This window comes from Marmota monax, unplaced genomic scaffold, assembly GCF_021218885.2.
Source record: "Marmota monax isolate L192 unplaced genomic scaffold, Marmota_monax_Labrador192_F-V1.1 WCK01_AAM20220418_F8-fsc00173, whole genome shotgun sequence".
Classification (NCBI taxonomy): Eukaryota; Metazoa; Chordata; class Mammalia; order Rodentia; family Sciuridae; genus Marmota; species Marmota monax.
The window spans coordinates 3,544,933-3,570,989 of NW_026694620.1; the positions used below are offsets into that span (position 1 = coordinate 3,544,933).

The 26,057-nt window shown below is 47.3% G+C and overlaps 1 protein-coding gene across 2 annotated transcripts in view; it reads left to right on the top strand.

Annotated features, from left to right (window-relative positions):
- The window catches only part of Cacng5 (calcium voltage-gated channel auxiliary subunit gamma 5), a 39,876-nt gene extending 14,279 nt beyond the window's left edge, over window positions 1-25,597 (top strand). The window contains exons 2-7 of one of the 2 annotated variants that reach the window (XM_046422687.2): window positions 11,101-11,336; window positions 15,581-15,819; window positions 17,104-17,190; window positions 18,811-18,951; window positions 21,764-21,909; window positions 22,210-25,597. In XM_046422687.2, coding sequence (XP_046278643.1) covers window positions 11,239-11,336; window positions 15,581-15,819; window positions 17,104-17,190; window positions 18,811-18,951; window positions 21,764-21,909; window positions 22,210-22,467 — 969 coding nt within the window. In that variant the 5' untranslated portion in view covers window positions 11,101-11,238 and the 3' untranslated portion in view covers window positions 22,468-25,597. The remainder of the gene's footprint in view (window positions 1-11,100; window positions 11,337-15,580; window positions 15,820-17,103; window positions 17,191-18,810; window positions 18,952-21,763; window positions 21,910-22,209) is intronic. The other variant, XM_046422688.2, reaches the window with a different exon arrangement.
- The last annotated feature ends 460 nt before the right edge of the window (window positions 25,598-26,057 follow it).

A 26,057-nucleotide genomic window follows, 5' to 3' on the forward strand; every position in this document is an offset into this window, starting at 1 on the left:
TTAGCTAGGAAAATAGAGCACATCTCCTTGACCACGGGGACTCCATGCCATTATCCCCCTCAATGACCCACCACGCATTCCACTAATGTCATTAATTTTGTCTTTACCAAAGGAAGCTCTGAAAGTTTGAGCATCTTTCCAGAGTTTACGTAGGCTACCATGGTTCAGATACTTTCTACTCTTGCAATAGACAATCATTCTCCGAGTGGCTTTGGAGCAGGAATGGGGTCTTAAATCTGCCCCCAATTGCACCGCCCCCCACCGCCCCTTCGCTGCCCATGTGTTCTGACCCGCAGTTCCTCCAGGCAACTCGGGACTCCAGGCTGCACCGCCACAGTCAGCCAGCAGGGGGCGAGTCGGCTGCCTGCCATGTTCCCTAGTTGGGCATTGTCCCTCAGCAAGGAGAGATGGCTGATTTTTTAGGAGAAAGGTCGTGCCATTGGAAGACAAAGTGACTGTTTATTAAACAAAATCAGGGGAAATACACAGTAAAGTAGAAATAATGAATTCATTTGTAATCCTTCTATCAACACAACCACTATTCATGCTTTGGTACTTATCATCACACATTGTAAAAGATATTTTTTAAATTATCAAACAGGCTATTAATACACTGTATTGCATTTCTTGTTGCTCCCCTGGCCAGCATTTTCCATCACTGACCACCTATTGGCCCCTCCAGTGGAAAGCCAGAGTTCACTTGGGCCTTCCTTTACAGAAAGGCCTTTTGGTGGTTTGGGGCATTTTTGCTGTTAAACAGTGAATAAACATCTTTGTGTATTTCGTACTTGTATTTATTTCCTTGGCAGCAATTCCCAGGAGCAGAATTGTTGAAACCAAGAGAAATGAAAATGTTTAAAGTTCAACCAAATTGCTTTCCAAAAGAGTTGCACTATTTTATGTTCCTGCCAGCAGAGTATGAAAGTTACTGTTGCAGAAGTGATTTTTTTTAATTAAACCTTTTATTTTGACATAACTGTAGCTTCACATGCCATTGTGACAAATATACAGAGATTCCAGATACCCTTTACCCAGTTCCACTGAGGGTGCCATCTTGCAAAATTACCCAGAAGGTCGATGTTGATACAGTAAATATCCAGAACCTTCCCTCACCATATGGACCTCCTGGTGCCCTTTTCTGGCCACACGTGGCCTCTTTCCATCTCCCCTCCTCATTCCTGACCCTAGTAACATTATCCTCCATTTCTTTATTTTCTTTTTCCACTTGAAGAATGTTATATAAATGGAATCATGGATTAAATTAAATTATTGTCACAAACTTACAAGTAGAAGAACCATAGAAAACACATTTTTAACTGGTTCATTTCTAAACCAGCACTTTCCAATAAAAAAATAGAATGTGAGTCATATAATGTAATTTAAAATTTTCTATGACCATGTATAATGACCCAAGTAAAATTAATCTTAACGATGCATTGTATCTAGCTCAATATAACATTGCCACTTCTAATCAGTGTTTTAAAAATCATTCATGTTTTAAGTTCTTTTGTCACACTAAGTCCTAGGAATTTGTTGTGTGTTTCAAACTTACCACACATCTCAGTTTGGGCACACCATGTTTCAGATGCTCAGAGCCACCTGTGGCTAGTGGCTGCCATGTTGAACAACTCAGTTCTGGTCCAAACTGAAAGCAGATCATGAGTGTGGGGTCTATATATCTATCTCCAGGCTTGTGAGGGTCCACATATGAGCAACTGGTTCTTAACCTTGACTGTGCATTAGAATCACCTGGGAATTTAAAAAACACTGGGGGCCCCTGCCCATCCCCACAAGGTCAGATGCAATGGGTCTTGGGAGCAATCCAGCACTGGGACCTCTTTAAAGCTTCTTTAAAACTCCTCAGGTGCTACCAACCGGCAGCAGGATGGAGGACTACTGCTCTAAGGACTTGTCCTGTCCCATTCTGCCAGGCCAGGGCTCCTTGGAAAGTCCAGGGCACACCATTCTCATTCTCCTCTCAGTTCTTGACCTGACTCTTGGAAGGCAGACACTTTCCTATCTGGCTTTTTTCTGGAGGTTTCTGGGATTCTCAGCCCTGCCAAGTCCTGAGCCTCCCCGCCCATCCCAGCCTCTGCCTGGTCCCACGGAGCCAGTTACCAAGGCTGAAAGGAGGCAAACAGGGTTCCTCACCTGCAGCTCCCAGCCCACAGATGCCATCTTCTCCGCCCAGAGCTTTCCAGCTTTGGGGGTCGACTTTGCCACCCTTCTGGATCCGGGAGTAAAGCTGGCATTTGTGAAGAGCCTGTGGCCTACAGTATGTCACATGGTTCTCATGGCAACTCTGAAGAGAGACTCACTCCTGGATTATTGATGAAACTGAGGCCGAGTGAGTTTGCCCCAGGCCCCAGCTCCTCGGAGAGCAGAGGCAGCAGAAGGAGCCAGACGAGCTGCCCGGACCTCCCTGCTGCGCACCCTGCCTGCTCCCTCAGAGGGTCCTGACGGGATTATGGGCCAAGCAGCAGGGGAGTGGCAGGGCAGCGCCGGCCGGGGAAGGCTCGTCCTTGTGCTGCCTTGTGCTTCTGTTTCCAGACCAATGCTCTTGGATGCCCAGAGGCTCTGCAGCTGGTGAGATGGTGTTGCTGACAGAGAGGGGGCAGCAGCAGCCCCTGGCCTTCCTCTATCTTGTCACTGGCCACCCCCCAGGGGGGGTGCCCAGTGAGGGGTGACAGCCCCCATTTTGGCCCTGAGTTCGCTCTGCAGGCCTTTAATTCTGTCATCCAGTCGGGAGACATCAAGTTCCCTTTAAAACCGTGAAAACACCTGGTTTCATCTCAAGAGACATCACATCTGCCAGAGCACAGACTCGTGGACCAAGGGCAAGACCCTCCGGGGGCCGTGGGGCCACCTTCCAGGGCCAGAAGAGCCAGTGGACTTGCTCTGCCTTCCACGTGGCCTTGGGCTTCCTCATTTGTAGGGACATGCTCAGAACCAGGTGCTTGGAGGCCTCAGGTTTGCCCAGACATCTTTTCATCTTACATCAACAGGGTGGAGGGAAGGAGGATGGCATCGGGCTAAGAACTAACTCCCCAGAAAAACACGGCATCCCCTATTAAGCGGCTCCCTTCCTTTGGCATCGGGTTGAAGGTTCACATCCTGAAGTGGCTGTACATCGTTTTCCGTTTTGCACCAGACTTCTGGCGGCTGGGAGCAGGGCTCAAGGGTGTTGTTCTTGGACCCCTGGGGAATCTGTCTAGCTTCTCTGTTTGATCGTGAGGACCCAATGGGGCAGGGCTGGGGCATACAGAAGAAGGGCAGGGACCCAGGATGGTGGAGAGTAGGGGAGCTTCGGTGTGTCCTACATACCCTTAGAATCCTAGAGGCAGCAAACGCTGCTGGGAGGAGGTATTTATAGAAGCACACCCCCGGGGCTTTGTGACGGGGCAGGGCCACACTTGATTGTCTCACAGGAGTCCTCATTCTGCAGTCACACGGCCTTTCTTTGGAAGTCCTGTCTTCTGCAGGGCACCTGGCTGGGCTCTGGAGCTGGGGGAACCTGGGTTTCCCTCCCCAGATGCCCTCATCCCACTTTCTTCCTCTCTCCCCTGAAGAAATAATCAGCAGAAAAAGAAAAAATCATGTCTCTCCTAAAACACAAACTTGGACTTTGATCATGGTAGGGGGGTGTCTGGGCATGACCAAGGATCACTCAGTGTCCAGTGACGTACACTTGGTTGCTTATCGCCAGCTAGCGGGGCTGGTGACCTATGCTGTGTTCACAAAACCTGATTACATCAATAACTGAGAAAACGGTGAGGAAAGCTCACAAGCACACAGAAATGCCTTTCAAAATCTGGGACGGCTTTCAACCTTAGGGGTCCGTTGGAAAGAGAGAGTTTGCACCTGGATTCTTTATTTTTGTAGGAGGGATACACAAAGGGAGGTTTGATGGAATGTTCTTTCCAAATAAGGCAAGACTTATCCTAAAAGGAAAATACCTGGTTTTCCCATCCAGGTAGATCATGCAAAAGCCAAGGAAAAAGGACCCGAAAACTTCATCTCTCCTATCTTAAGCAAGAGGCTAGTGATGTTGAAAAAAAGTAGGTCAATGTTTCCATTTGTCATTCTGGTATCTCTGCTTTTCGGAAGGGAGCATCCCCAGGGTGGCCGAGCACTCTGGCAGAAGTGACCTGCAGCCCCATGAGAGCCAGGCTGGGAGATGAACAGGAGGCAGCTGAGCATGAACAGATCGTGGTGCCAGATTTCCCAGTTCAAATCCCAGCTCCCCTACTTTGTAGTTGGGAGACCCTGGCATTCCTACTGTGTGACTACCCTCTTTTCAATAAAGTGGAGATAATAACCGTGGTTAGGAGGAACTATGCCACCCCCAGGCACATCATTGTCAAAATGTCAAAGGCAACATCTTAAAAGCAAACAAGAGAAAAATGACTCGTCACGAACAAGGGAACCCCCAACAAGATTCAGAGCTGACATCTCATCAAATGTCCTGGAGCCAAGAAGACAAGGAGGCCCCAGTTGAAAAGACTGCATGAGAGAAAAAGAAAAAATGCCATCATCCAAGACTCTGATAGCCAGCAAAACTATCCTTTAAAAAATACGGACGGGATAAAAACACCCCGATCAACACACACTGAAAGAACTGTGGCTGAAAGATCCCCCTGACAAGAAATGCTAAATGAAGTTCTTCAGGCTAAAAGCAACCAACACCAGACATTAACTTGAATTTTCATGAACAAAGAACATCAATAAAGGTAATTAGGCAGGTAATTACCAGAACCGGCTGTTGTGTATTTCTTCTCCTGACAGGTATTAAAAGGCGCTGTGTAAGACAATATGTGTATCATTGTAATCCTGGGCTTCCCTAGAATTGTAATGTATTTGAACAAAGAAAAACAACATAGAAGAAGCAGGAGGAGAATAAAGCTGTACCGGAGAAAGGAAATGGCTTAACTTCAATCCACAGGAAGAATGGGGAAAGAGCCAGAAAGAGTAAATTAAAATGTCGTATCACAAATTCAAAAGACAGACTTTGTGCTTGCTATGTGTCAGGCTGGAGTCTCCATCAAGAGCTCATTAGTGTGTTCATTTCATTCTGCAAAATGAAGGAAGGAGCAGCTATTTTAATTATGCCGTGAAGAGTTGTGAGGATGAGGTGGATTAACACGTGTAAATTGCTCAGAGCGGTGTTGGGCACGTGTGCTGGTCCAATAAACGTCAGCCAGCGGGAAGCTGAGATGTGCGCAGGTGAGGGAAGGGCAAACCCACAACCAGGACTCTGGGGCGGGGTGACAGCCTGGCCCGCTGTCTCAGCAGGCTGCAGCCTGATCTGATGGATGGCCAGTATCACCGGAATTAGATCAAGCCTGAACATTTTTCCTGTCTACATATAATAGGACACAGGGCACAAAATTGTTTTCCATTTCTCTCCGGCTTTTGTCACACCCGGTGGCCATGGGGGAAGTGAGTGTCGGATGCTTACCCAGAGCTGCGGGAGGTGTGAGCAGGAGGTGACGGGGTGAGCAGGCTTCTCATTGTCAGCAAGGAAGACTTCGCGCCCTGAACTTTGGAGTTTGCAGTCCTTTTGCTGCTGTGTTAAAGAAGAAGAAAACTGTGCGGTCCTGTGTTTGCCAAATGGTACTTTGGCTCCAGAAAATACCCTAAAATAAAAATCCATTTCTGTTGTAATGGAATTCAGGACGGCACCGTCTTCATTGTGGGACTGGCTTTGGGTGGGCTGGTGGGTCTCTTCCGCTGCCAGGGTGAGCGGGACTTAGCAGGACAGAGGGAAGGGTTGTTCCTGAGGCCTCTGGCTGAGGGTGGGGCTGGGGTGCTGGGCAGGAAGGGCAGAGAGGTCCTAGGTACAGGTGTGTGTGTTCAAGAGTGCATCTCTGTATGAAGAGGGGAGGCAGGAGCTTTTAAATTTATGGATTAAATGAAAGCCAGGGCTGATTTTCATCTCTTTATGAAGGCATTGAGGAAGAAGTAAACAGAGCCTGAGTGTGGGACACCTGAATTTCAACCCAGACACACACCACACACACACACACACATTTTCTCTCTATATCTGTGTGTGTGTATATATATTTATAAAACCTATGTGTATATATATAAAATCATCTCTATTTTAATTATAATATGAGAGGGAGAGAAATCAGGAAATAAAAATAATACACAAATACGCAATATATAAACTACTTACATAGCATAGATGATTGCATTATTTTTACCCAGTATCATACTGTATGCAATTTCATGATTGTTGCCTTTATCACTCAATAAATTTTGGAAAGCTTACCATATTGAACATACAGAATTCTTCATATGTAATAGTCACCGAGTGTTCGATTATAGGGAGGAAGGAATGCTCATTTATTTGTCTAGCCCCTGCCCCATGGTCACCTAAGCTGCCTGCTGTTTCTTGTCATTGCACAGAGTGCAGCAGAAGCAGCCTGCTACACGGGCACTTTGTCGGTATATCCGGCGTGCATGCCTAGCCGTGCAATTACTAAATTATGGAAGGGCTGCATTGTTAATTTAGGTGGATGTCATCAAGTGGAGCTTGATGACACTCATCGCCATCAGTGTAGAGGAGAGGGCCTGAACTCCACAGCCGCACCAGCCCTGGACCCACACTCTCCCTCTGCGCACTCCTTCCCCACCCCCATTCTACAATGAATTTACCAATTCTACCGTGGATTTTCTTCATTACATGTTTGTTTCCTTTTCATTAATTTCTTCCACGTTATTATTTTCTTCCTCCTATGTTTGTGTCCAAGGGGCTACACACACACACACACACACACATATACTCTTGAGGCAATGGTTTTCTTCTGAGTCAACTTTGCTTCTCCCAGTAAGTTGTGGTAAATTATGATTTTCTTACCAATCAGTTCAACAGATAGAATCTTAAGTCATAGAAAAAGGACACATCGGCTTCAAAGTAATTCCACATGTGTTTCAACCCACAAGACAGTACTATTGTTCCTTTTACACTCACCACTTATTTACACTAACCCAGGTAATTGTCCTTTCCATTGCTGCTGCTTCTGTCCTGCCTTCCTGGGCTTGGGCACTAATTCATTCTGTGTCACAAACACATTCAGCATTTCTTTTTTTCTTTTTTCTTTTTTTTTTTTTTTTTTTGATGGGGGTGGGTACTGAGGATTGAACTCACAGGCACTCGACCACTGAACCACATCCCCAGCCCAATTTTGTATTTTATTTAGAGACAGGGTCTCACTGAGTTGCTCAGCACCTAGCTTTTGCTGAGCTGTCTTTGAACTAGCAAACCCTGGGCCTCAGCCAATAGGATTACAGGCATGTGCCACCACACCGGGCATTAACATTTCTCTTGATGCAAGTCTATTGATGCCAAATTTCCTCATTTTTGTTTGTCTGAATATATTCCTATTTTGCCTCCAATGTTGAGGGATATTTTAACTGGGTATGAAAATCCGAGTTGATGATTATTTTTTAGGCATGTTAACAGTGTTGCCGTATTATGTTCTGACTCTCATCATTTCTGTGTCCAATGTTTCCTTTTTTAGTCTTAGTCCTGCTTCTTGATATGTCTGGTATTTTTTTTTTTCATTGAGCACTAGACATTCACATGGAAAACTAGAAATGCTGTTTGTGCTATGATATTCCCCAAGATGGGATTTAGTTTTGATTTTGTCAGTCTGTTACCTAGGAGAAGATTGCCTACATTCAATCATGAATTGAGCTGCTCTGAAGATGGATATCCATCTAGTGGAAGCTGGATTATTTCTTTACATGGAGTATTACTTCTTTATAGAGAGTATGAGTATTCCCAAGTCCCCCATTTGAAAATTTTTTCTCTTTACCACAACGCTCCTCCTTGGCAAGCCCTAAACTCTCATTTTGATTTTATAGCACGATGTACTACTGTAAGATCTGCAGATTTTTGCTCAGCCTCTCACACCCGCACTGTATGAACTAGCAAATACTTTACTTCAATTGGAAAATTTGTACAAAATGTCAATTGCTCTTGACCTCTAGAATCATGGATTTTTGTGATTGCTGTCCAATGTCTTTAAACAGATTTTTTTACACTTTATCCAACTGTTAGAGTTATTCTCAGTGGGAGAATTAGTCTAATACAAGCTAGTTAAACATAGTCAGAAACTGCTATTTTATCAAGCTAGTTAATCACAGCTGGAAATGGCTTTTTAAAAATTTCTATTGATGTATCGATTTTTTTCATCAGCATCAAAATATTTTAATTGCAGAGGCTGCATCATAAACATAAATATCTAATAGCTCCTACTTATTTACCTTCAACTTTAAAATAATTTTCTGGCTATTTAATCAATGTTTCTTCTTCTAGACTAACCCCAGAATCATGTGCAAGAGAACTCATTGCACTGAATTCATAGATTAACTTAGGGGAAAGATGACACTTTTATATGACACTGTCAATTTAAAAATGTCACATTATTTATCAATCTTGTTTTATGTTTGTCAGTCTCATTTTATGTTTGTCAATAGTTTAAAGGTTTTCTTTATGTAGCATTAACATATAATTTAGTAAGATAATCTAAAACTTTACCATTTTGTTGCTTCACAGACAGGATTTTTTTCATGCATTACATTTTTCAACTGGCTGCTGTTGGTGTATATCTGTTGGTTTTTTGATAAATAATTTTTGTGTTTAGCCATTTATCTCAGTATTTGGATGATTTTTAGTGATTATTTTTCCAGCCAATCTTGCCTTGAGCGTCCGTAGGTTTACATATTGCATAGGTGATATGATGCACCTCAGAAGGTTTCAAATCACTGGTTATGTTAGTCAGCTTTGTATCACTATAACAAACACCTGAGATTATCAAATTATAAAGGGAAAAGATCATTTGGGGGTCACAGTTCTATAGGTCTCAGTCCATGATTGGTTTGCCCTGTTGCTTTGGGCCTGTGGCAGGGCAGCACATCATACAGGAGCCTGTGGAAGAACAAAACTGCTCACCTCATGGCTGGGAAACAAAAGAGATTGGTATCCCATCATTCCCTTCACAGGCATACCCATGACCTAAAGACCTCCCACTAGGCCCCACCTCTTAAAGGTTCCACTGTCTCCCAATAGCGCCACCTTGAGGACTAAACCCTTAACACACAGACCTTTGAGGTACATTTGAGATTAAAACCAGAGTGCTGGTATAAGACATTTTGCATTACACTGGAGGCCCTGGAATTTCCGGAAGGATTGTCTCTAGCATGGAAATCTTAATCTAGCAAATCCCACTGATGCAACAAGCAACAAAACAGAGTCCAGGTGCCAATTTCTCAGTGGAGATAGGAGAGCAACTCTTCTGATTGGGGGGGAGTGTGAAATTCTATGTCCCTGAAGTGAGACCTTCACTGTGCCATAGGCAGCGGGGATAGAAATGCCTTTGAAATCTTTCAAACAAGGTCTGATGATACTTCTAAGAGTGCTAAAAAGGTTCTTGTCCTTTAGATATTCCACTTGCAGGATTTTTTTCAAAAAAAAAAGAAGAAGAATATTTGCAGATGTCCATAATTATTTAGTAATGAATATGTTTATTCATTGTTGATTACACTAAGAAATTTTTTGGAAGCAACCTAACTATTCCACAGTAGGCAAATGGTTATATCGGTTTGGGTATAGGCAAATTAGAGAGCATGTATTCTAAAGCTACTAAAAACAGTAGGAAATAATGGTGTGCTGGGCACAGCAGTGCACACCTATAATCCCAGCCGCTTGGGAGGCTGAGGCAGGAGGATCGCAAGTTCAAAGCCAGCCTCAGCAAAGGTGAGGTTCTAAGCAACTCAGTGAGACCCGGTCTCTAAATAAAAATACCAAAAAGGGCTGGGGATGTAGCTCAGTGGTTGAGTGCCTCTGAGTTCAATCCCTGGTACCCCTCCCCCAAGAAAAAAGAAAAGAATGGTAATATTAAATAAAGTAAAATAAAATCAGTCTCATATTGTATGTGTAGTGTGGTTTCATTGCATAGCAAAACCTTTAATTTGCATAGAAAAATTCTGTAACGAAAATAATCCTAATGATGGAATCACTATTATCACTACTTGGTTAGTGCTTTTCCACTTAACCAGGCTGTTCATATCCATACCTTTGGAGAAACACTATAGAGGCTTTTCTAGGCATCTTGTTGGACCTTCAACAGTCATGGTCATCTCTCTCCAGCTAGACTTTTGTTGGCGAGAGCAGTGACCCTTGCTGGTTGCCCCTGATGCTACTTGGTCCCCATGAAAACCAGTTCATCTGCAATCTCCCACCAAGTCAAGAGTAGGAGGAGTTTTTGTTGACCCTGACCTCCACTCCAAGAGGTTTGGGGGACACATTGTGTCGGGGCTATGCCAGAGCTGTTTCCTCAGCTCATAGCCCGAGCTTCTGGCTGACAGGCTGCTGTGCTCTGCTCTTAGTCTTGGGGCAGAGTGCTTGGAATGCAGGAAGCACACTCGTCATCTTGTGAGGGCAGTGAATCGTTGCCCAGCAAGACTCAAACTCCAAGAGCATCAGCAATGTGGCACAGAGAGCTCGGGGGCCAGGCAGCTTCAGGACCACTTAGTGAAAGGCAGTGTCTCTGGGAAGGGCCACATTAGGACAGTGAGACAGTAATGACCTGGAGGTCTCCAAGCTCCAAGGGACAAGGTCCTTCTGATGCTGCATCTGCTGTGCTCAACGGTATTAAGCACTGCACCCATGTTTGCTAATACTGTCTTTGTGATCTGTCTACAGAGATGTCGCACTACCCACCAGGAAGGCATTCCACATCCTTATACAATATGAGAAAACCTAAAATGTCTCCAACTGGTTGATGGAGGGTTGAAATTTGCCAGGGGTGGAAATGAAAAATAAATAAATAAATAAACTCTGCAGAGCAACTGCCACGATAAGAAGGAGATTGTTGGGTGGAAGTAAAAAGTTCAGGCCATTTTGCTGATTTGCAGGGGCAAATTTAGCTTCTCCGATCTGCCCTGGTATTTATTACTCTTCCCGGATCAAGTTGTATTACTCTGTTACCTTAGCATTATACTGAGAGTTCAAGAGGTAGCCAAGCCTTGTTCTATTACACTTTCATAAATCCTCACAAGAATTCTTATGAGGTTATTCCTGTTTTACAGAGGAAGAGACTGAGGTTCAGAGTGGAGATATGACTTGCCCAGGATGGGTACATAGGAGAGCCAGCACCTCCACTTGAATTTGCCTGATCCCATATGCTCTTCACACCTCACGTGGCTGTAAACTCCAAGGAATAGACTATGAGCTGCAGGCCCTCCATCACTAAGTTACATTCAGGGCCAAAGCCACACCTTGGATTTACAGTCTATCTAGGCCATGAGAAGAAGATGCTAATTAAGTGAGTAAAGAAGCTATTTTAGTAACTTTTGCTGTGTATCAAATTACCTTGAAACCTAGTGGCATAAAACAACAAGTGTTTCATTTTGCTCTTGATTTGGGGGTCAGGAATTTGGGGAGTGCTCAGCTGGGCAGCTCTTGTGATTTTTCATATAGTTTCTGTTGGATGTTGTCCTGGGCTGCAACTCATCCAGGCTAGATGTCCATCTAGGAAGACTTAATCTCATGACTCGCAGCCGGCTGTGGGCTGGAAGCTCCGCTGCACTGTCCACCAAGACATCTGCACCTAGCCTCAAAAACAGTTTCCCTACTAGAAACATTTTTCCCCAACAGGACAACTTTGTCTGACATTTTGGCATCGAGTGGGGAAGAGGTCAAGGATCCTGCTAAACCACCTGCCACACACATGACAGCCCCCCGAGAAAAAGAACCATCCAGCCCCAAATGTCAATAGGGCTGCAGCCAAGAAGCACTGTCCTAACGTGTGGGGACCTCAGGGGAGTGGGGTCTCTTACCACCAAGGCTGGCTTCCCCTTGGTGAGCATCCAAGAGTCAGGAGGAAGCTGCATCTCTTTTTATGACCCAGCCTCAGAAAGCCCATGCATGGCCTTCCTACTGTGGGCTTTAACATCAGTGCAGTTACAGACCTGCCGCACCAAGGGCAGGACACACACACCCCACTGCTTAATGGGGGAGCGTCAACCGCCATAGAAGATAACGGGGCGGCCTGGTGGGAAGGAGCAGGGTTACAGGACCACTGGAGACTCTGCTCTGATCACCAGCTCACCCTGCTGGCCAGTGGCCAGGCCAACACTGAGTCACTGAGCCTGCTCCCAAGAGCAGCTGCTGTCACTGGCTGCAAAGCTTTGTCAAGAATCCCGAACCCTTCATCAAAGCACGATGGGGGTCTTTTGGAGGCCAGTGGGAGACTGGGATCAGGACATGTGAGTTTGTCCTCCATCCATCCTCCTCAGCGGTCCCATAGCTAGACTCTCCTGGGCACCCTTAACCTCACCTGCCTCGGAGCCCCTAAGCACTCTTTGAAACCCTTTTACTATTGGCTTGGGAGGGAAAATGTGCCATTAGTGATTTAATCTCCACAAGACATTTCTCCCTAATTGCCAGCCATGGATAATAATTAGCAACTGTTAATTTCTGATAATTAACAATCTAATACTTAGAGGTAATGGCACCGGGTAATCATCTTAAAATGCTCAAAGCTGTCAAGCTTCCGAGCCCCAGTTTTCCAAGAGTGACACTGCATTTTGGCGTCCCCAGCCCAGGAGTTAGCCAGAGCCCTGCATTTATTGTTTGCAAGGGCAGTGGTTGCAGAATTGATGTCTCTAAACTTTAATTTAGTTTTCTTTTCTAGCTATAGAAATAACGCATGTTCTTTTACAATCTTTATTGAGCACAGAAAAACATAAAGAGCGTAAAATATACATAACCTTATTACCTGGAAGCATCTACCGTCAATATTTCGGTTTTATTTCTTCCCAGTCTGTGCATTTTTTACGCAGCAGAGCTGATAGTAAATGATGGTTTTGCAGTCAGCTTTGTTCATTGAACATTAGAGGGTCAACATCTCTTCTTGGGGTGGCAACTAATAAAAAATGTCTGCCTTCCTCCCTTCAGAATAAAACAAATGAACATAATCGAACAGGGAGGAGATTCACAGCATGGAGAAGCAGTGAGTTCCCCTGATTCTGTAAGAGCTAGGAATCCATTCCAACCACAGTGTCTCCAAGGGGCCTCCTGAAGGCCTTGGGTGGGAGAATGTGCAGACTCGCATGCACAATTACATAGGAAATTTTAAAAGACGGCATAGCCATTGAAAGGAAAGCGAGGAACGAGAGATGGGTAAGCAAGAAATGAAAGACAGAGACCAGGCAGAGATCCACACGAGAGTTTATTTTTCAGAGCTGACCAATAAAGGCCCTCTCTCTATAGGAGAGAGAGGCAACACAGGCTTGCGTTCCGGGACTTTTATTGGGGAGGCTCAGGAATCAGAGCCAGGCAGGTCCTAACGTGGGCCATTAAGGGTTGGGTTTGGTAGGAGGGAGTGGTGAGTCTTTCTCAGAAAGGCCCTTGGGCGGGAAAGCAAAACTTTTTCCTTAAAATGGTGGTTGTCACTTAAGATGGCCGTCCAGATGCTAAGCAAGAACCTTCTAGCCATGAAGTAAGGTATTAATAATGGTGGTGTTTCCAGAGAGGGACGTACAGGTAATGTTCATTTACTGTGTTGTCATTCTCCGTGCACTCCAGAGAAAGAAGCACTGAATCAGTGCTCAAAATATTTACATTTTGCACCCTCATCCTTCCAAGTTGCAGGCTGGGTGATCTCAGGGACTCCTACCCTGGAACTTGAATGTCTTTGGTGTGGGTTAAGGGGAGTATGAGTCCTGCTTCCCTGCATGGTGGTTTTCTGAATCAGGAATGCTGAGTCATAGAGCACCACCATGACACGGATACCAGGGGATTTGCCGGATGACATCCAACTGGGAGTCCCAAAGTATCAAGCAACAGCCCTTATGTAACCCTGGGCCGTGCAAAAAAGAAATTTTTCCAAGTATGATGTCTTCTACATTTCCGGATTCCCTAAGCAACCTACCTTGGGTGTTTGTCCTTCACCCCACACTCCCTGAAGCCATTTATTTCTTCAGTAAACGATAGTGTTGTCTAGGGGCTGGGGCAGTAGCTCAGTGGTAGATCTCTTGCCTAGCATGTGTGAGGCCTTGATTTCAATCCTCAGCACCAAAAATAAATAAATAAAAGTATTGCATCCATTTACAACTAAAAAAAACTTTTTTTTTAAAGAGAGAGAGAGGAGAGAGAGCGAGAGAGAGAAACTTTAGTATTTATTTATTTTTTTTTTTAGTTCTCGGCGGACACAACATCCCTGTTTGTATGTGGTGCTGAGGATCGAACCCAGGCCGCACGCATGCCAGGCGAGCGTGCTACCGCTTGAGCCACATCCCCAGCCCTAAAAAAACTTTTAAAAAAATATATATATGATGTCATCTGGGCAAGAATGTGGAATCAGACGGGGTTTAAATCTGTGGTCTGCCATGCACCAACAGTGTCCTGTAGGCTACATAACATCGCTAAGCCCCAGTTTCCTCATCCACAAAGCAGGACCGGTACTCACTACTTCCAAGATTGCTTTGAGGTCCTGAGACACGTGATACATAGAGGACTCTGCACAGTAGCCTGGCACTCGATCCATGATATTATTTATTGACAAATAAATACAATGACACAATAGAAGCATAAAATATATCTGTATAATGAATAAGGTTGTTATTTTCACCCCATGTGGAGTTCTCTGGGAAGGTTTAAGACTTTGAGGGTTTTCCTCAGTACATTCCAGGCTTTGGGGTCTGCTGCTGCAGAGATTAGCAGGCAAGGTCACCTTCAACCTCTTCTTTTATGTCTTGCTTTTCTAGATTCAGATACAATCTCCTCTCTACTTCCATCCTTCCAAATCTCCAAGACCCAAATCTTTCTCAGCTCTCTGCCAAGCTTAACATTAAAATTGGCTGCTCAGCTTCTGCCAGGCAGCAGCTGTTGTATTTCAAGAGCTCTGATCTGTCTGCTCTGCAAGAAGCGGGGGCTTAGTCCATTGTTGCCTAATAATAAAACCCTGCACCAGGAATGTGCTTCTGATTTTTCAAAACAGTGACTTCTGACATTGCAGTCAACCCCCCAGCAATTCTGTAGCGTGGACAGAGTAGGTCTTCTTATTCTTCATGGGGGCAACATGGTTCCTAGAGTGGGTTTCCCAGAACACGATGGAGATGCCATTCTGTGGTCAAATAAGTTTGGAAAATTCTAGATTTTGCAAAGCCAAACAGGCTTTCCAGCCTTTTACACAGTATGTAATGTGATTCTTCAAGAACTTGATGCAGTGCTTTGCAAGCTTCAAAACAAAAAAAAAACAACTAGCTGGGCGCAGTGGCACATGCCTGTAATCCCAGCAGCTTGGGAGCCTGAGGCAGGAGAATTGTGAGTTCAAAGCCAACCTCAGCAAAAGTGAGGCACTAAGCAACTCAGCAAGACCCTGTCTCTAAATAAAATACAAATAGGGCTGGGGATGTGGCTCAGTGGGTCAAGTACCCCTGAGTTCAATCCCAGTACCAAAAAAAAAAAAACAACTCTATTGCTCAGACCGAAGCCCCTGAGTTACCTGGTGTCTTTATTCATGCTACTGCTCCTCATCTTGGCCTTCTCACCCTCCCTTCTCAGAGCCAACACCGTGCGGGCCGGCGTCCAGCCAGTGGCCGGGAAGATGAGCACCTGCGGGAGGAAGGCGCTGACCCTGCTGAGCAGCGTCTTTGCCGTCTGCGGCCTGGGCCTCCTGGGCATCGCCGTCAGCACCGACTACTGGCTGTACCTGGAGGAAGGCGTGGTCCTGCCCCAGAATCAGAGCACTGAGGTCAAGATGTCCCTGCACTCGGGCCTCTGGCGGGTCTGCTTCCTGGCAGGTAAGGGCACCAGCCCCCCACTGGGAAAACCTGCCCCAAGTGGTTCCTCCCGGGGAAGAGATACTGGAAGGGGACAGTTGTCACAGACAATCCCCACAAGCTCTGGGGACTGTGCTGGATGCAGTGACCAGGACCTGGTCCCAGCAGGGGAGCGGACTCTCCAGTGGATAATGGGTTGAGCAAGCCTCTCAGCTCCCAGGTCCCCTCCTGAGGCTCCGCCCTCCCATGCCCCGCCCCCAGGGCCGACTGGGATGACCTGAGCAGGTGCCGACTGCTCTTGCACATCTCAGCTCCTCGAGCTGGGATCCTGTGTAACCCTCCAACACTGAAGCCAAGCTTGTTATGGCTTCCACTCTACAAATCACTCAGGAGCTTAAGTCAGCCTCCCCTAATTTGCAGGACAGGAAATACTAAGCGGTTTCTCTGTTCTTCTGTGACACAGGAAAACCCAAAGCAGGTCCTTGGGGCCCTGCAGGGTGGTGCCGGTTTTGATCATACTTACCTACCTACCTACCTGGGCCTCCCCTCAGCTCACCAGGGCTTCCCTGGCACCGTGCTCCAAGAGCTCTGCTCTTGATCTCCTTATCACCGCCCAGCTCCAGCCTGCACAAGAAAAGCATCCCCATGTCCTGCAAGAATGGCTGCAAGCCTGGGCTGGCTGGGACAGCCACAGAGTGGTCACTGGGCTTTTCCAAGTGAGGCTCTGTGACCTCTGTGTGGCGGGTGGGATGGTGGTGGGATGGGATTCAGCAGGCCTGGCTTCCTGGTCACTTGTTGAGCCTCCCATTCTGACCTGATCTTCCACTGCCCCAGACTGTGTGGCGTCAGGCTCTACTTAAATCTGAAGCAGAACTTGAAGTCATCAGGACCTGTTCTGTGACACCCACACTCATGAATCTAAGCCAGCCGCGCACTCCCATCAGCCCCCTCCACCCAGAAGCAAGGAGACACAGTGGGGCGTTTGCCCAGTGTGGGGTTCCCAGTCCTGACCTCTTATCATGCAATTTGTAGTGCTCAGGACCATGCTCCAGAAGGATGTGATGTCAGAACATATCCCACCCTGCCTGTGGGTCACCAGTGCGGGACCCTAGGGTTTGTATTCAGCTCATGTGCAATGACACAGCAAGTCAAAGATCTTATGTGCTGCCGCAGTCCGATGCCAGGCGCCATCCTGACTTGTTTACAGACTCTAACAATGTGCATTTGGAAATACCACTTGAATGTACTAACCTCAAATCCATGCTCATGAAGAACCTAGAAATATAAGTAATTCTTGTCTCCTAGGTGAGGAGCGGGGACGCTGCTTTACCATAGAATATGTGATGCCCATGAACTCCCAGCTGACGTCCGAGTCCACAGTCAATGTTCTAAGTAGGTGTATTGATCTCTCTAACCTGGGCCACTGGCTACACAGAATAAAACAGGGCAAAAGGAAGTCAGGGTGTTCTCAAGAGCTAAGGGGCTTAACCTCAGCGTGTTGAGTTCACTAACACTTGCCCTGCAGACTAATTTTCCAGTGGTAGAGACAGGTTATTTCAGTCTCCAAGTCTTGTGACCCCAGCAATTGAGAGTTCATTCATACCCAGGAAACTAAAAGGGTCTCCCTGGACTACAAGGGGACTGACTTCATGACCTTGAGCTCACCAGAGTTACTTCTGATCCCATAGGGAGCTTGCGATGTTGCAAAACAACTTTGAAACAGTCATCTCTCCTATGTGAAGGAGCTTGGTTCCAGGGTCCCTCACAGATACAAAAATCTTATATAAAATGGAGTAGTACTTGCATATAACTTACACGCATTCCTCCTCAGACTTTAAATCATCTCTTTGAATCTTCAGTTGTTCAAATTCATGAAAGCCCATGGAAGGCCCATGGTACTAATCACCTGGAGTTAACATGGATTCCACAGGTTTAAGATCTCAGTTTCCAACAAGACTGTCCTTACTTCAGATGCCAGACACGTGATCAGAGGTCCCTAGGCAACCTGCACTTCTAGCCAATTTGGTACAAGTTTGAGGGTTCCTGTGGCTTCCAGAGTTCAACATTTTGCTAACATGGTTCACAGAACTCAAGCAAGTGCTATACTTCACATTACGATTTTATTATAAAAGATATAAATCAGGACCAGCCAAACAAAGAGACATACAGGACAAGGTCTGGCAGGGTCTCAAATGAAGATCTTCAGTGTCCTCTCCTGCTGAAATCAGAATGCATCACTGTCCTGAAACATGGATGTGTTCACCACCCAGGAAGCTCAACCGAGTTCTGGTGTCCAGAGTTTTTGTTGGATTTTATTAAGTAGACCCCATCCATTGAGTTAATGAACTCAATACCTAGCTCTTCCCTTCCTGTGGCTCAAAACCCCAACCCTCTAATCACGTGGATGCTCTTTCCAGGCCCCGTCCTGAGTCACCTGTTGGTATAAACTCAGGTGTACCTAGGGACCATCATGACTAACAAAGACACTCTGTCACTTAGGAAATTCTAAGGATTTGGATGCTATCTCTCAGGGAACTGGGAAAAAGATCAAAGTCTTTGGTACACAATAGAAATGCTCCCAAAAAGTAATTATAGGTTGAGGAAGACAGAGGCCAGTGACTTTTCCTGCACCATTCAGGGCAGCCCCTTGCACATGGAAATGGTGACTGTCGCTGAGAGAAGAAACAAGATGTCATGACCAGGTCCTTCCACAGCTACCATATGGCAGTCAGTGTAGACTCCGAGGAGGAAGTAGTTTATGCCCAGAGAAGACAGGCTCTGAATATGTTAGCACTTGAAGCCAGACCTTCTGGCTCTGTCTGCCTCAGGGACAAAAGCCCTACCAGCACTGGGCGGTCCCCAGGCCACCCCATGGGTCATGGCTCTAGGGACACATGCAGGGGTGCGGCTTGGAGGACCCTGGTTAGATACTACAGAACACTGTACTCGGGATAAGGAGTGTGGGTGAGACCGCTAGAGGCTGACAGGCTGCTCCTTCGTCCCTTTAACTAGAAATGATTCGCTCGGCCACACCATTCCCTCTGGTCAGCCTCTTCTTCATGTTCATCGGGTTTATCCTGAGCAACATCGGGCACATCCGTCCCCACAGGACAATACTGGCCTTTGTCTCTGGCATCTTCTTTATCCTCTCGGGTAAGTGGCAATTTTTTCCCTTTTTGTGCATTGGACTTTTGATGTTTAACTCCTGAATGGCTCTGCTGCAGGAAGTGCCAGTCATGGCTGTGGGTCAGCTCCTGGCACTGGAAACAGGACAAGTCAGTGAGCCCGGCAGAACTGAGTCAGGGCTGGAGAAGACTTCTGATGACCCCAGGCCCATCCACGACCTGGCAGAAAAGCAAAGAGGCTTTGGAGTGGGGGTGACCTGACAGGCTCTCCCTGGGGCAGACCTGGGCTGGGAACCCGGGTGTTGCCTCTCTAGCTCCCACCGAGGAGGAAGACCCCTGTTCCTGAAGCAGCTGGTGTTGTCATGTTTGGGCCTGAAAAATAAAACTGTCTGCCTTTGTATTTATGTCCCTTCAGTCTCCAGCCCTCAGCTATCCTCAGGAGACTCTTGATGTCCTCTTCACTTGCCCATCACACCCCATGCCCTGGACCCACCAGGGGCCCTTCGCCATGGACCTGACTTCCTGGACTGGCACCAGGTTGCACTTCAGTCCTTCATGGTACCTACTAGGCCTTATTCTGGGTGCTGGTCTCGCAGCCTGCAAAAAGGACTGCAGAGTGGAGATACAAACAAGTAGATGGAACTAGAACCCAGCCTAGAAAGGGCCATGATGGGAGCCAGCAAGGACTGCTGCAGAGCCCAGAGCAGAAGCCACAATTCAGGCCAAGGGTTGGTCAGAGAAGATGGCAGGAGAGCTGCAGGTGGATGGAGGATGACTTGGAAGTGAGTGGGAATTAGGCAAAGGAGTGAGGCTGGGTGGAAGGGGAGGAAGGTCTGGAGGGAAGAGAAAAGACGAAGCGTGGGGGGAATGGGATGGAATCATTACTCCTCGTGGTGGGTGCAGGAGTGATGGACGGAGCCACAGAGAGAAAGGAGAAGGTCAAGTGTCATTTGGGAGGTAAACTCAAAAGGTCGAGGGGTAGACTTTCAAGGGCAGAGTCGAGGGTCAGTGCTTGGGCATGATTTCTTGCTTGGGCACTGAGTCGATGGAACAGCACAGCAGTGATCCAGGGATCACAGGAAAAAGAGATTTAGGCAAAGTTCATGAATTTCATGCGGGAAATGCTGAGTTTGAGATGTCCAGGTGACATCTAGAAGGCTGTTAGGGATGGAAATGGATGTGGTGACTCCCAGGGAGTGTGTGGAGAGAGGTGCACTCTTTCTCCCCTTCAGGGTGACTTGTACACTTTCATGGACACCTTTTCTTTTGAAGATAATGACTTGAGCCAAAAAGAAGTGACTCTCAGGGCATGCATTTTAGGTGCCTTGAACTTGTTGATTGGAGAGAGGAGGGTAGGAAGGAGAATATGAGGTGGAAGATGGGTGGGTGGTTTGAATGGTGTATGGATGGACAGGTGGACAGGAAGGAAAGAAGGAAGGAGCTCTTGTGCACCAGGCATTATGACTGCCATCTGACTCCCAAGTCACTTTAGGATCCCTTTTTCAATATTTTCTTGTCAATATAGCTTGGTAGCCAGGCGGCTGTCAGATTGCCTAATGACCAAAAACCATTCTTTTTCTTTCCTTCCATCCATCCACCCATGCATATGCCCAACCATTCTTTCTTCAATTTGTTCAACTATTCTTTACTCTACCCACCAACCCATCTGCCATTCTTCCATCTGTTAATCCAGTTTTCTGCCCTTCTATCCATCAACCCAACAAATATTTATGGAGCACCTGCAATATCACCAGCCCAACCTTCGCATGGTGATATTTCCTCCTATGTAGAGACATACAGATGCAGGTTTCAGCTCTTTACCCTTCCTGCTGTGAACCTCACATCGCCCAGGCTCTACAGTTGCTTTGGGACTCCTGAGATTTCGAGAGTGGGCCACAGAAATCTAGGATTGGGCGAGGCCACATGAAATTGTTTTGATAACAATAGAGAATGGCATGTGTGGACATTAATGATTCACACATGAGTTAGGTATTTAGAAAGGTTTGAATCACATCTATTTCACTCTAATATTCATCCTTTGAGATGCCCGAGTTTCGTGTAATAATGTGAATAGAATTAAAACCCGAACAGCTCAACACAGAGTAATTAATTAGGTCTTGATTCAATTACAGTTACTAATTGATGAGACTGATGCCGGAGGCAGTCATTTACATAATGGCAGGAGGAGTTTGGGTCCCAGTGGCCTCCCAGTTAAATGCTAGCCAGAATCTGCACATACTGTTTTTAGTCTTTTGCCTAAAGATCTCAGATAGGCCTTGCCCTGTGCTCAGGTGGGCTGCACAGACCTCTGGCCACATCAGTAGATGCCACAGTGCTGTGCACCACCTGCTGCCGGAGAGAGGGATAAAGGCCTGGCATCCTGCTCGGGGAACCTATCTTCTTCTCAGTTTTGTAGAAGCCACTTGCTAGCCCAGGGTGTGCACCTCCACGTTGGTTTGCGTTAGTGTCACCTGGGGAGCTTTTAGAACAATACAGTGCCAGGGTTCCAGCCCAGGCCCAGCACATGAGAATGTCCAGGGCTGGGGCTCAGGCAGGTGTGTTTGGCAGATGTGAGCAGCTGGGGAAGGACCACCGGGCTTGGTCCCTGGCTCAGGAGGGTGGCTGGACAGGGAGCTTCCTGAGCTGCAGCTATCCACCACTATCTAGAAGGTGCTGGTCTAGACAGGATCCTCAGTAAGCAAGCTCCTGCTTGCCCTTGAACTCCAAAATGAATGCACTGTGATTAAAAGTCCAGCAGCTCTGTTCCTGATGAATGCCACATCAGCAAGCTCCTGGGCCTCTGTGCTGAGTGTCCCCTTCCCTCCCTTGTCTTCTCCCAGGCCTCTCTCTTGTGGTGGGCCTAGTGCTCTACATCTCCAGCATCAATGACGAGATGCTCAACAGGACCAAGGATGCAGAGACCTATTTCAACTACAAATACGGATGGTCATTTGCCTTTGCTGCCATCTCCTTCCTTTTAACAGAGGTAACCTGCCCACTGTGTCCCGTGTCAGAATGGGCTGCCCTGCTGGGCTGGGAGAAGGAAGGCATTCCATAAGTATCCTGAAACACCAGCTTCATGACCCTTTTTCACATCTAGCATGTGCCACTCTCTGGCCTTCCCAGGGCTCCTCTATCTAGGGTGTCTCCAGGGCCCACTTCTGTCCCCACATCTACTGACCACCTTTCCTGAGGTCCCCCATGACTGTGTCCTGGGCAGACCCCAGCAGGGGGATCCCGGCCAGGCCTGAGCAGTGAGCTCTTCTCTCCTTCCTCCTCCCTGTAGAGTGCAGGGGTGATGTCTGTGTACCTGTTCATGAAGAGGTATACGGCCGAGGACATGTACAGGCCTCACCCTGGCTTCTACCGTCCACGTCTGAGTAACTGCTCCGATTACTCCGGCCAGTTCCTGCACCCAGATGCCTGGATCCGGGGCCGCAGCCCCTCCGACATCTCCAGCGACACCTCCCTTCAGATGAACAGCAACTACCCAGCCTTGCTCAAGTGCCCCGACTATGACCAGATGTCATCTTCTCCCTGCTGAACCCCAGCACCTCCCTGCCTGGACTGTGGACAGCCAGACAGCCCTTGCCCTCCTCCCCTGATGGCCCTTGAGCCCCAAGCCTGTGGTTGCCAAGCCCAGGCCACCCGCTGCTTAGCCCTGTTGTTTGACCACATTCTCTCCCTGCTTCTCCCAGAGTAGCTCACACCTCCCGTGGATGTCAGGACCCTGGAGCCAGGGAGCACACTGATTGGCTGAGAGCGTAGGTGAAGCCCCGCCTCTGGGGTGCCAATCCCCGCAGTGGCTCAGCAGCGCCCCCTGCCCTGGAGAAGCTGGTGTTCTGGTTGTTATTGTACCCACACTCCCAACTCCACACCCGGCCAAGGCCAGTTCTGAGATGCTGAGTCCCTGATGTAGCAACAGGACTAGAGTGCTTGCCACCTGGCCTGGCCTCACGTTCGTGACCTGGGCCATCCAGCCGAAAAATGACTCTGAGAGGGAGGTGTGGCTGGCTCTGAGAAGTGTCGCCGGCATTCCCCCTGAAATGCTGTCTCCTTTTTTTTTTTTTTGTCACACACTTCCCTCCACAAAACACACCTGCCTGCGGAACCCCACCACCCAGGCGATGGACCTTCCCTCATCCCGTCCTCCAGAGCCCAGCAGCCCTGAACCCAGGCATTAAGGCTGGGTCTGAGGCCACGCTGATGAACTCACAAAGAGGTGTTTGGCAGCTGTCTTAATAGCATGGCCCCTTAATCACAGATTCAACAGGGGCCTTTAATGCCTTAACCCAAAGAGGGGACTCTGTCAATGAGAATTTGAGAATTCAGTTGGTCTGGGTCAGTAGTACCAGGTACTATGTCTGTTCCTGGAGGTACTGTCCCTGTGTACAAGGGCCATATTTCCCACTGAAGGCCCTACAGTCTAATCACATAGACAGGTGTCTATATCACCTAAGTATAAGGCAACTTTCAAAGGAGCTCCCTGGGATTTGGAGCTGGATTTGGTGACACCGGGCGCATTTGGAGCCTAACCAAGCCAGGCTCAGACTGCTCCAGCTGCCCCCCCCCCCAAGGGAGCCTGTGAACATACTGCCGCAGTCTGGCTGGGCACACAATCACAAGCCACCACACAGCTTGTAGATTCAAACAGCAACTCTTTATTCCCGAACTCACACCAGCCGTCTACAATCACGTTCTGGGGAAATCCACGTTCTCTGCCCAAATCCACGTTCTCTGCCCAAATCCACCTCCACTGGGCTTCTGTCTCACAAAATATACTGTCTAAATCCCGTGAGAACTCAAGGGGAACTCAGGCAGCAGGATACGCCCTATTCCCAGCAGGAATAATCTTAAACCTTAAACCTGGAACCTAAACTGGGAACGCCCTAAACACGATTATCTTAAAACCGGGAACACCCTAATCTGCCTTGGTCCTTGAGCAAGGTCACCTACATTCAATGTCACTGCAACATGTCAGCAACATGGGGTACGCTGGCAAGGAAATTGTCATACCTACTTGGCTAATGGCTCCCAGCACATACTCCTAGAACCCTAATATAGGTGAACATCTGACATAGTAGGCAAGTCAGGTGCTTCCAGAAGAACAGGTGGGTGACACCTGTTTTCCTGGGGTGAACCCTAGCTAGGAGTCAGGAAACCTCTGTGAAGTTCCCAGGAGGAAAATGGCGGAGGAACCACTGCCACCATGACCCACTCCGATCTCCAGGAGTTGGCTCATCTTGTACATTTTTGATTTTCAGGCTTTAGATAGAAAAACAATATCATGCTCTCCTCGCTGTGCATTTTTTGCCGTGTCTACTTTTCTCTTGGAGATGCCATTAGATACAGAGCCACTGTGGAGGGGTCTGGCACGAGGTACAGGAAGCCATCCCGCAGGCGCCTGGGGAAAGGCAGCGTCTTATTCAACTCAGGCTGCCAGAAACCACCAAGACTGAGAGGCTCAAACAACAGAAGTTTACTTTCTCATGGTTCCCGAGACTGGAAGTCAAAGGTCAAGTTGTTGGCTGGACTGGTTTCTTCTAAGGCCTCCTGCTTGGCTTGCAAATGGCCTCCTTCTTGCTGTGACTCCCACAGTCTTCCTGCCCATGTGCCCCCGAGGTCTCTTGGTATGTCTAGATTCCCTGTTATAAACACGCCAACCAATTAGATTAGGGTCCACCGCAATTAACTAGATGATCAATTTTAATTTGATCACCTCCTTAAAGGTCCTGTCTCCAAACATAGTCATATTCTGAGGTCCTAGGGATTAGGGTTTCAATGTAAGAATTTGGGAGAGGACATGACTTGGCCCTTAGCAGGCAGGTTGGTTCATAGCTGGATTATGCCATCTGCTTCAGCATGGTAGAGGGCAAAGAAGAGAAGCCAACCACTGACTCACCAGGGACCCTGGAGCAACCCCTCCTGCTCTGAGGAGCTTGGTGGAAATTGCTTCCAAGCCCATTCCCCATATACCCACCCACAACTCTAATGATTCAGTTCATTTTGCTTTGTGTGTGACTTTTCAACCCCTGTCTATCAACTGGTAGCAACCACAAGGCCCAGCTCCCATGCCATCGGCACCCTGTGATGATCCTCGTGTTCTTTGGTTACTGTGGGCAGAACAACGCCCAAGCCACTGTGCCACCCGTAGCAAAGGAGTCAGTCAGCGTGCTTGGAGGCAACGGGGAAGCACTTCCAAGCTGGACAATGGTTTAGATGCTGTCTACTCCAATTTTTGTCATTGTAATTAGCTCCTAAGATGTCCTTTTCTCTCTCTAAAAGACTCTTTCTCTGTCACCATGCCAGGCTTGTTTTTGTGCACACAGGAAAAAATAGAATCCACTCCTAAATATAAGCTGCTTTTTGACTGTGGCATGATTAGGATGGAACTTTACCAGACTGGAGGATGAGGGGCCACATCAAGGAGAGTCTGCAGGTTGCTTAGGGACAGGCCATGTTCTCCTCTCCTGCAGGTTGGGGCCACCAGTACTGTCTCATTTCCCATCTATAAATCAATCTCAGAACCAGAGCCTATTTTGTAAGTTTCTCCACAATCAAAAGATTTGTATGTCAAACATACAAGTAAAAAAACTCAACTCAGAAATCATATATGATGCCAAAGTACTGTGGATTATATAAATAAATATGAATAAATATCATTCCCAGACGTCGAGAGGGAACCGTTCTGACTCTGGGTCCCTCCCACTTGAAGCTCCTGGCCCTCCTTCTTGCCCGATGGGTGAATCACAACATTGCCCTATCCTACATCGCCAGATGAAGGGAGAGTTTTAGAGCAACACAGACCTGAAGAGGGAGAATCAGAGGCAATCCCTGGATATCACAGAGATGTCCCCAGAGGACCATATGTAAGGAGAGCCCCCTTAATGTTTGAGTGATTGTCCCTTGTCCCCAGATAAAGGTGATCTAGTGGAGCTCTCTGGGGAAACAGAACCAACAGGATGTCTATGTAGGAAGAAAGATGTATTTTAAGGAACTGGTTGGTGCAATTATGGAGGTTTGGCAAATCCAACCCAAATCTGATGGGTGAAGCTGACAAGCTGTGGCTGTAGTTCAAGTCAAGAGGCAGCTTGTGCAGAAGCTTCTTTGCCCAGGAGAACCCTGACTTTGTTC